At 33.4% G+C, this 11,956-nt stretch overlaps 1 protein-coding gene across 1 annotated transcript; it reads left to right on the top strand.

The window, feature by feature from the left end:
- Positions 1-5,762: 5,762 nt before the first annotated feature.
- Positions 5,763-6,744, top strand: LOC107030013 (putative pentatricopeptide repeat-containing protein At3g15200). Its single transcript, XM_015231424.2, has one exon. It carries the CDS (start codon positions 5,794-5,796, stop codon positions 6,742-6,744), a length of 951 nt encoding a protein of 316 aa, XP_015086910.1. The 5' UTR covers positions 5,763-5,793.
- The last annotated feature ends 5,212 nt before the right edge of the window (positions 6,745-11,956 follow it).

The following is an 11,956-nucleotide window of genomic DNA, read 5'->3' as shown; positions in this document are numbered from 1 at the left end:
ATATATATATATATATATATATACACATATACATATATATATATATATATATATATATGTATATGTATATATATATATATATATATGTATGTATGTTTACTGGATTAGGCTTGACATTTCAATCCCAATGGGGTTCAAACCTTACCAACATCATTTTTTGTTTTTGTTTTAATTTCAGCTTTTTTTATTTGTCATATTACACTTTTCGAAAGTCAATTTGATTAATTTTCAAAGTTAAATTAGATTACATTAATTTGATATTTTAATCAAAAAGTTTAGATACTCAAAAACTATATTGCAATTTTTTGCATATCAATATGATGAAAAAATATATTGAAAAATGTTAGTCAAAGTTTTTATAATTTGACTTTAAAAATGGAAAGTATGACAATTGATAGTGGACAGAGGGAGTATTATTTTTGATAATTAAAGACTTCTACATCTACTAATTGATTCACGGGATTTTCTTCTTGGAAATTTGTGTTTTAATTAGTAAAGGTCTTTAATTAATTTCAACTTATTTATTGATTTGAGGCTTTTGACATTTTGTATACGTTAACATATTCTTATTCATATTTTAGTTATTCCATCTTAGCGACAGATGAGACAGCCAACATGTCTGCTGCTTCACATGTGTGGTTCCATGCATAATTAACAACATATTGACTCTTGAAATTCTATTTGTGCCACATATATTGGGACAAAGAAACACATATTATTTAAAATTACGTAAATATACTATAAATTACAACAATTAATAACTTAAAGTATTTAAAATCATATTAAAATTTAATGTCACATAAAGTGAGACAAAAATAACAGATATTGGGCCCGTGCTAGCACGAGTGCATGTGTCTAGTATATATATATATATATATATATATATATATATATGATTGGTTAAGTTCCATTTAACAATTTCCTTTTTTATTTTATATAATAAATTTTCTATTTTGTTTTACGAGTATGTATTATTATTTTATAAAAAAATTAGAAAACAACAAGAAAATAACAATAATATTTTTGAAAGATTAGAAAAAAAGAACAATTAAAAATTTAAGATCTTCAAAAATTTATAATATTGATTGAAAATTTGAATATAAATATTTTACGTAAATAAAAATTAAAATTTTAATCTAATTTCTTGTAGTCGATATTTAAACTAGTTTTTCTCTATAAAATATTTTTAATATTAAAAGTACATTAATCCTTGCCCTTAACCGTAATTTGACTCTAAAAATATATATTTTTTTAAAAAGATTAACCAAACACAATTTGCTTATAAAAACAATTTTCAAAAGAATTAACCAAACACTATTTTTTTTATATAAATAAATCATTTTTCTGAAAAGCTATTTAAAAGAAAAGTGCTTTTGAAAATAAGCAATTTTTAGCAGTAATGTCAAACAAGCTCTTAATTTATAGATTTAACTAAAAAAGAAAATTTATAGATTTCTTAATTATTTTTTAAAATTGTTTTGGCTTTTCTGTTGAATGGCTGGTTGGTCTAGATCATATCACGGGAGGTGTATTTTTTTGATCAACTTTCACATATAACAAACATATTATATTTGTATGCTATAACTATAGTTTACATAATTGCGTTCCATAGAAAATTTTATGCTTGCTATGGAACTTTTGATTTGTATAATTCACAACAAAGATCCACTTTATACAAATTGGTTTGTTTTGTATAAGTTTATTTATACATTGTAATTTCTACAATAAGATCTGTATTTGTATAATTATAAGTGTATAAGACGAAAATATATGTGCTTGTATTTGTATATACACTTTTCTCTCTCTTTATAAAAACAAAAACACATTTTGTACATTTTATACTGAAATATATAAAATGACTAATTGTATATCGAAAATGGCTAATTGTATATCGAATCAGATGACAAAAAAATGAGATGTTTGCTGCGAATTACAATTAAAATAAACTATGGCTACATCATATAATTTAAATTAATAGTTTGCTATTTCATAAAATTTTCCCTATTTTTAAAATAAAATGGGCCTTGTTGGCCTTTTAAAAAAAATTAAAATGGAATCACTTTAATTTCGGATTAGTTTAAATGATATTATAAAAATAAGATATTCATATCATAGAATATCTGTTGATCAATAGTGTTTTAATTATAATCATTATGATACTTTACTTAAAGTGGGCAAATCTCAAAACTAAATTAAGTTGAATTACGAAAGAGTTCATTAAAAGTTGATTCATGATATTATCCTACAAATTAATCCTCATAATTATTGTAACCAGATGTCCAGGGATGTATCCAAAATCCATAAATTCTGAGAGACTTTTATCATTTGAAAAAGAGAAGGGAAATAATATAATTAGCTCTTAACACTATGATATTTATGTATATTATACTTAATTTAAACCTTTAAAAATTGTAAATATCAAATTTTGTAGGACTCTACATGACGAGTTCTATTTCAGTTAGGATTTTTGGAGACTAGTTAACCCTACTCCAACTCATGTCTATATAAAGGGTAATAAATTCCTTCTATATGAAAGGGTAATATACTCACTTGTAGAGACATTTTGAAAATTCCATAAATGCATGACATGTTCATAAAGAGATCAAGATGTGACCTCCTGCTTTTGAGAAATACACTACTATTACCCCTCGAATCACGGAGAGATTTAAAGTGAAGAATTAAGAAAGATCAAAATTGTACTCACATTATTTATCAATAAAACCTTTTTATTTCTTTAGATTCCAATTTATTATTCATCATATTGAAATATGTTGCAAAAAAATTGACACGCCTAGTGAGACAAAATCTGTCTTTCATCTCATCTCGCACAAATGAAATAGGGAAATATGAAGCTACAAAATCACAAAGGTGGAAGATTCATTTTTATGAGTGTTTCAAGTCTCATCGTTGAGTTTCATCAAGTCTACACTCCAACAAGTCATAAAGTAGGGGACATTTGTAGACATTCATTTTTTTTGAATTCTACAAGATATGTTTAATTCTAGTTTGGAATCTACAAGATCTATTCAATTACATGTAGGATTCTTAGTGACGACTCTACCATATACCCTATCTTATATATAAAGAAAATTATATATTTAGAGTATTCCTTAAACTCTTGGGATGTACATCATAGAGATAAAAATATGTTACACTCTTCTTGATAGCCAAATATATCAAGAAGATCCAAAAATTCCTCCTTACATGGAGATCAAGTCCACATCATCCTTAATTAGAGAAATAAGTCACCAACGGTCCTCGAAACAAGAAGAAATCTTATGAGAGAATAATAAAGGGATCAACAAATTTCTATTCACAATATTGATGAATAAAGTTATTATTCATATTTTTTAATGATTACAGTACATTTTCATATTTATAAAATTTGTTGCAAGCAAAGAAAATTTTATTAAGAACCTTGTTGGTGGTTAAAATTTGTCACAATATAGTACGTGCTAGAAAAATATTTAAGGCTAGAATTACTTATTCTGAAGCCTTGATTTCAATTATACAATGTTTTTCTCGCCTCTCTGTAGTAATTTTCTCTCTTCAGCACCATAACTCTAGGTTTTCCTACGTACTAACCAACAACCATGGACGTTCAGGTGACAAGATATCGCCCTAAGGATGTTGTTCTACCTCTCCTGACAATCATAACTCAATCGTGATCCATAACATCCCAACCCGTAACGATGGATCAATATCATTGAATCCAACAAAAACCCCTATTAATCAAACCCATGACATATATATCTACACGATACACCAATGAAAATAGTGTCACGCTTCGAGCCTACACGTTGGATATGGCCGGGATATAAAACTAATGTTGGTCCTAAGCAAACCCTCTAATTGACTTACTACTATATTAAAGGATATAACCCATATGTTGAAGCTTTTATAAGATGAGCTTATAAGAACTTTTGAAACAAACACAAATACTTTATTTAAGTATTTGAAAATATAATATATATATATATATATATATATATATATACACACACACACACACACACACACACACATATATATATATATATTTCTAAATAATGTTTAAAGTTATAACTAGATTGACATGTCTACGAAGCCTCTTGATGTGCCGCGAAATCTTGGCACGTTTGATGCTTCAAAACTAAGTGTTAATATTACAATTGAGTGTATGTTTTATGCTTTGATGTGTTTGTTGAATGTGTAGACAAATTCTTGCTTGTGTGGAAAATTACAAAAAGAAGCAAAAGATGATGTTGATCAAGTGAAGACCACGAACACCCAAATGGGTTGTGGTCCTTATCACAAACCATGGTGCAGGTCTTGAAGCATTTCCAGTATGAAGGTTTGGAGGAGTTGATATTAGGTTGGGCCAAGTAAAGACCTCAGCCAATCCCACGAAATGTGGTCCTCATAACGGTCCGTGGTGCCAGTCGTGAAAGTAAACCAGTGGATGGGCAAAGAAAATTTGAAAAGGTAATTGATCAAGTGAAGACCATAGACAAATACATGTTCCGTGATCATTGTCATGAGTCATGCCCGTGTCAATGGTTAATGATACAATAAAGGGGCATTAGAAAATTGAAGAGAGAATTGATCAAGTGAAGACCATGGACAACTACACAGACCGTGGTCATTGTCACGAGTCGTGGTAGAATCCATGGTGATGATACCGTGTACAAGTCTAGCCAAAGTGAAGACCATGAAGGTCTTGATGGACCGTGAAACCCTTGACGGGTCGTAGGAGCAGTCGTGATAGGTTCGACAGTTTAGTCCTACTTCGAGTAGGACTCTTTTTAAACACATTTTTTGAATTAATTAGGTTGGTTTTTATGTTTTATCTTATGTTACCTTGAACAATGAAAAAGTATCCACTATTCTCATATTTGGAATTTTGATTTTAACATTAAATTAAGTTTGAAATTGAGATTTTCGGTTCTTGAATTATCGAAGTGGCTTGTTGATTTGCTTATTCTCACAAGTGATTTCTAAACATGTTTTCATTGTATAATTCTGAATGTTTACGTGAAACCATGAGTGGCTAAATACAAACAACTAGGATTGTGGGATCTAGGACGTGAATCAAATTGTAATTTCGTGAAACGACTTATAGGCGATTTATGTTTGCAAATTATAATTTAGCTTTCATTATTTTTGTATTCTGATGAGTGCACACATTTTAGAGAGCCTATATCTATTATTTTTAGAGAGAATAGTAATAGTTAGGAAAAATCTAAATTATCTTGAAGACATGGAGTCAAAGTTTGAGTTTTAGAGAAAAGAATTTAAAACTAGTAACACTTTAGGACCGAGAGGACTTGAGTGAACATTATATGATTAGACTAAGAAGTATCACACATATCTAAGTCGCTTTTATTTTGTAGAGACAAATTGCCTGAAACTCAACTATGAAAGAACATTAGGTGTAACGTTATGGGGAACACAATCCTAATTTCTTTTAAGGCAAAAGTATTCATTACCCCCCTGTACTTGAAGGTTTTTATTCAGTGTACACCTAAACTTTATTTTGTTTCAATTACCCCCCTTAACTTGCTTATTCATCCAACACGTACACCTTTGCGGTCCACTCACTACGATCGTGTCTACACGCGCACGACACCTAGATAAATATTTTGCCACCTAGATAAATATTTTTCCACCTAGATAAATAATTTGTCACCTAGATAATACCAACCTTCACAATTCACAAATCAAACTCTGTCTTATATGACTTGCTCTTGTTTGCTCTTGCTTTTATTCCAATAAAATCTACTTTTCCGGCGTTCCACCGGAAAGGTCATCGGAATGTCAACTAAAGAACTCTACCGGAGAATTCAGCGTTTCTACAGTTTTCAACCCAAAATGACGAGTCGCTTTCATCGCCTAATGCACACAATATCCGAAGAAGAAACCTGCGCGTTGGAAGTGCAGACCCTTCTCAAGAATAAAACAGATAAATTAGTGAGTGAAATTTTTCAATCTCTAAGTAATTGCAATTTCACATTATCGGAAGATTTCATTCTAAACGTGCTTAAAAGGCACCGTTCTGATTGGAAACCAGTTTTTATCTTCTTCAAATGGATATTAGTAGGTGAAAATCCATGTAGGTATTCACCAAATACTGAATCTTTCGATGAAATTCTCGATATTCTTGGTCGTATGAAACGTTTTGATGAACTCAACCAAGTGCTCGACGAAATGTCTAAGAGAGGAAATTTGATTAATGAAAAAACTTATGGTATTGTGATTAATAGATATGCTGCAACTCATAGAGTTGAAGATGCAAAAGAGTTTTTCTATAAGAGGAAAAATTTTGATTTGGAACTTGATCTAATTGCTTTTCAAACTCTTCTTGTGTGTTTATGCCGATACAAACATGTTGAATATGCTGAATTATTGTTCTATAATAAGATAATTGAGTTTAAGGATAACATTAAAACTCAGAATATTATTTTGAATGGATGGTGTGTTTTGGGGAATTCACAAGAGGCGAAGAGGTTTTGGAATGATATTGTGACTTCAAAATGTAAGCCGGATAAATTTATATATGGGATATTCATCAAATTATTATTTAAATCAGGGAAAATAAGCAGGGCGGTAGAGTTGTTCAAGACAATGTGGGAAAAAGGGCGTAAGCCAGATGTTGCAATTTGTAATTGTATTATTGATGGATTGTGTTTCAAAAAGAGGATTCCCGAAGCCCTTGAGAAAAATCTGAAATTTGAAAAGGGAGAAGGGATAAAGAAGAATAAATAGCTAGAGAATAGAGAGAGAAAAATTCTTAAAATAAGCCAAATATTAAAGAAAAAATAGATTTTTACATATATTACCGTTGTAACTTTATGATGTGGCAAAAAATCGCTGTCTCACGCGCCTTGTAGAGTTTGATTTCAGTTTCTATGACAGGTGGACAGAAAAAGGTGTACGTGTTGGATGAATAAGCAAGTTCATGGGGGTAATAGAAACAAAATAAAGTTTAGGTGTACACTGAATAAAAAGCTTCAAGTTCAGGGGGGTAATGAATACTTTTGCCTTCTTTTAATCATCGAAACAACTTGAGAACTAAAGTGTGTTAATTGGTAATCTGAATTTGGATTACAAATCTTACTTACTATAACATCACAACTAAACCCACTTTACTTTTCGTAATCATTTATTTAGGAAATAATAACGACAATTGAGTAACGCGACAATAAAATAATTTCTGTAAAGAAATTCTTTGTGGGATCGACCTCAACTCATGTTGATTTCTATAAATTGACTTTGACACTTTATATTTCTTAATTGAGGTGTATGTTTGACCGTATAATCAAATTTTGGCGCCACTGCCGGTTGATTTCTATAAATTGACTTTGACAGTTTATATTTCTTAATTGAGGTGTATATTTGGACATATCAAATTTTGGCGCCACTGCCGGGGAATTCCAAATCAGAAGTGTTTTACTTGCTTTTATTCTAAGTGTAGTTAGATTTCTTAATTTTATATTTTGTTCTTTGTCTGTATTTATTTTAGGTGAGTTTGAGTGTGTATTCCAAATACCAGAAGTAAGGGAGCCCCATTAGTTCCATATAATCAAGAACTCCATAACAATACGTAAAATAGTGATAGCACAAGCTGTGAACAACCCACCTAGGGTAGTAGATGTAAACATAGTAGTGGATGGAATTATTCCTCCCCACCGCCAACCAATATCTCCAAGGGGGAGCACACCATCTACCTCACATGATGTATGAAGAGTATGACTTAGACTTGGATGGATCTAGATCCACTGGAGCGATAGTGTTACCTGCATTACCTCCAGTTGTTAAATTCACAATCACCAGCATTATGATTCAACTTCGGAATAGGAAAGATATGTTTAGGGGTGAAACGGGTGATAATGCTAACCTACATATGATGAACTTGTGGTGATCTAGAAATCTAAAGAATTTCCTGGAGTTAGATAGACTACAATGAGATTGAGGTTGTTCCCGTTGTTTCTTACCAAAGAGGTAACAAAGTGGCTGAATGAGATGCCTTATGACTCGATCAGGACTTGGAATGAACTGAAGGAAGTTTTTTGGGAACGATTCTTTCCGAAATCAAAAGATCTGTAGTTGAAAGATGATATAAGTTCCTATAAACAGCTACCGGTAGAAGCAATGCATGACACTTGGTGAAGATTCATCCAGAAGCAAAAGAAGTGCCTAAAGCATGGTCTCATTGAGAGACATCTAAAATGGGCTTTCTATAGATTTTTAAATTATGTTACTAGACATGTTGTTGATCGTTGCGTGGAGGATTATCTATGAAGAAGCCATTCTTAGAGAGCATTCAACTGATAGACGAGGTGTTAAGGAATAGTAAGGCATGGTACACCAGGGATGCAGAAGTAGGAGGTATTTGGTAAACATTTGAACTCTCTGCAAAACAATGGAAAATAGACAAAAAAGGGAGAACATGGCATACATGAGGACCTAAATATATCTACTCACGAAGCATATTGTCTCAAAGTCTGAAAAGGTAAATGCTGTGGGACAGCCAAATAGGTATGAAGATCAAGATATCAATCTAGATGAGGAGGCTAATTACCTGGGAAATGAAGGAGTTTCCTGGAATTATAACTTGGGAAACCAAGGTTACAATTATAGAAATGCAGGTCGGAATGACTCAAGGGAAGGATAGTATGGTAGTCCAACAAACAGAGAATAGGGAAACTGGCAGAACAAGGATGGGTACAGAAATGATCGGAGTTGTGTGTATATTACCTACATAATAGAGACCGGTCAAGTGGTAGTTCCATCGGGTCTAAGATGGAAGACATGTTGGACATGGTGCTCAAAATAGTTGATCAACAATTGTAGGGGGTCAAGGATATGAAAGGCCAATTCTCCAGTTGAGTCAGCTGGTAGAATCTCACACCACCTTAATCAAGAAAATTGTGCAGCAGTTGGGGTAGCTTTCAGCCTCACTAAATCAGATGAATAATGGGTGACTATCAAGTGATAAGATCCAAAATCCTAAGAAAGACGGCCATTGCATGGCTATCACCACCAGGAATGGTAAGGTTCTCAATGACCCAATTTCTTTAGGTACTAAACATGAGCAGGTGTTGGAGCAAGCTGGAAGACAGAAGGATGAACTTGAACAAGTATATGACTTGGATAATGCTCAACCATTAACAAAACCATCATGAGTAAAAGAAAAAGAGGTTGAGCGAACTATGCCTTTACAACAGATCCCAAGACCACCTCCTCCTTTCCCTCAAAGGCGTACAAAGAAATTCGAGGATTGGAAATTTGTGAATTTATCACCATTCTGAGACAATTATTAGTGAATATCCCACTGGTAGAAGCACTAGAGAAGATGCTAGGATATGCCAAATTCATGAAAGACTTAGTCAGAAAGAAAGGAAATGTAAGTATTGATTTGACTAACAATGTTCATTACTGCAGTGATATTGCAACTAGTTCTCTGGTACAGAAGAAGGAGGATCCAAGAGCATTCATCATAACGTGCACCATCTGATCAATCAAATTTGCAAAGGCCTTATATGACTTAGGGGCTAGTATAAACTTGATGCTGCTGGCCATTTACATGCAATTGGGTTTAGGAGTTGCAAAACCCACATCCATGAGATTGATGATGAAAGATAGTTAGTGAAGCGACATGTGGGAATTCTATGTTATGTGCTCATAAAGGTGGACATGTTCATCTTTTTGGCAGACTTCGTGATCTTGAATTGCAAAGTAGATTTTGAGAAGACCAATTCTGGCCATAGGACGAGCATTGGTAGATATTGAGCGAGGAGAACTGAAATTCAAAATCAACAAAGAAGAGGTAAAGTTTAATATATTCATGTCCATAAAGTAGCCATATGACATGAATGTGGTGTCTGCGATAGAGGTTTGTGATGAAGAAGAAATGGGAGCAACCATTGAAGAGAGGCTGGCGGTTAAAACCTTAGATGCAGTGTGAATTTATTTTGAAGCTAATTTCCGATCTCACTATATAGAGACCGTGAAAGCTTTGCAAGGTATGATGCACACTCTTATTCTCCAAAGATATTGAACCTGGATTTGAAAAATAGGTCAAGTCCTCAGCAAAAACATCCATTGAGGAGACACCTACGCTGGAACTGAAACAGTTACCCATTAACATGAGGGGTGTGTTTTTGCAAGATAATAACACTTAACCAGTGATTTCGGTTGCAGATTTAAATGGTGAACATGTTCAAGTTGTGATCAAAGTGTTGATAAGGTATAAAATGGCTATTGGGTGGACTATTGCTGACATCATTTGGATACCTCCGGGCATATACACTCATAAGATCCAACTTGAGAAGGACGGCAACCAATGCATTGAACACTAGTGGAGGATAAACTTACCTATACAAGAGGTGGTCAAAAGAAGATAATCAAGTGGTTAGATGCTAGGGTAGTTTACCCCATTTATGACAGTCATTGGGTCATCCCAATGCAATGTGTGCCCAAAAGGGTGGTATGACTTTTGCAAATGCAAAAATGAGTTGCTCGCTATTGGATGGTGAGTGTACATGGACTACAAGAAGCTGTACAAGTGGACCATGAAGGATCACTTCCCGATGTCTTTCACGGACTAGATGTTTGACATGTTAGTTGGAAAAGGGTGGTACAAATTCTGATATGGATACTTTTGCTACAACAAGATATCAATTGCTCCTTAAGAGCAGGAGTAGACTACCTTTACATGTCCTTATATCACCTTTGCGTTTAAACGCATGCCATTTGGACTCTATAACACACCAAAAACATTCGGTGTCTATCTTCTTGGACATGGTAGAAGACACTTTGAAGGTCTTAATGGGTGACTCTTAAGTGGTAGGTGACAACTTTGATGACTATTTTATTAATCTTACTAGGGCCATACAGAGATGCGTGGAGGCAAAATTAGTGCTTAACTGGGAGAAGTGCCATTTCATGCTCAAGGAAGGCTTAGTCCTTAAGCACACAATGCCATAGAAGGGACAGAGGTTGACAAGGCCAAAATTGAAGTGATTGAAAATTTACCTCCACCTATTTGTGTGAATGGTGTATGAAGTTTCTTAATACATGCCAGATTCTATAGGCATTTGATTAAGGACTACTCTAAGATTGCACACCCCCCGTGCAAGCTTTTGGAGAAGGATGTAAAATTTGTTTTTTATGAGGCATGTTCAAGAGCTTTTGAATGCCTAAAGGAGAAGTTGATTTCTACACCAGTGATCATTGTCCCAGATTGGGATTAGCCATTTGAGGTAATGTGTGATGTTAGTGGTACTGCTTTAGGAGTTGTGTTGGGGAAAAATTGCAACAAGATGTTCCATCCAATTTACTATGCTAGTAAGTCATTGAATGGAGCATAAAAAAATTAGACAGTTGCTGAACTACTGGCTATGGTGTATGTATTTGAGAAATTCAGAGCTTACTTGCTGGGAACTAGAGTGATAGTCCATACAGATCATGCAACTCTGAGGTACCTCATGGAAATGAAAGATGCCAAGCCAAGGTTAATGAGATGGTATGACTTCTTCAGGAATTTGATTTTGAAGTCAAGGATAGGAGAGGTTGTGAGAACCACGTAGCTTATCACATATCTAGGTTGGACGCTAAAAATAAAAAGTAATGTGAACTAGAAATCAATGATGCATTCCCGAATGAGCAAGTATTGATGGCAACTCTTGATCTTATTCCTTTATTTGCTGACTTCACTAACTTTCTTGTTAGTAATTTGATGCTTGAGAGACTGAAATTTAAGCAAACGAAGAGGTTCATGCATGATGTGGGTAAGTATTTCTGAGATGAACCTTATTTGTACAAGGTGTGTGTGATAATATTATTAGGAGATGCATCGCTTAAGCTGATATGTTGCACATCCTATAGGCATGTCACTCCTCTCCAATAGGTGGACATCATGGAGGTGCTTAGAAAACCCACAAGATACTTCAGTGTGGGTATCATCAGGATGCCA

The sequence above is a fragment of the Solanum pennellii genome, chromosome 9, assembly GCF_001406875.1.
Source record: "Solanum pennellii chromosome 9, SPENNV200".
Classification (NCBI taxonomy): Eukaryota; Viridiplantae; Streptophyta; class Magnoliopsida; order Solanales; family Solanaceae; genus Solanum; species Solanum pennellii.
Note: the sequence above shows the minus strand (reverse complement) of the source record. Positions and strands in the feature narration are given on the sequence as shown.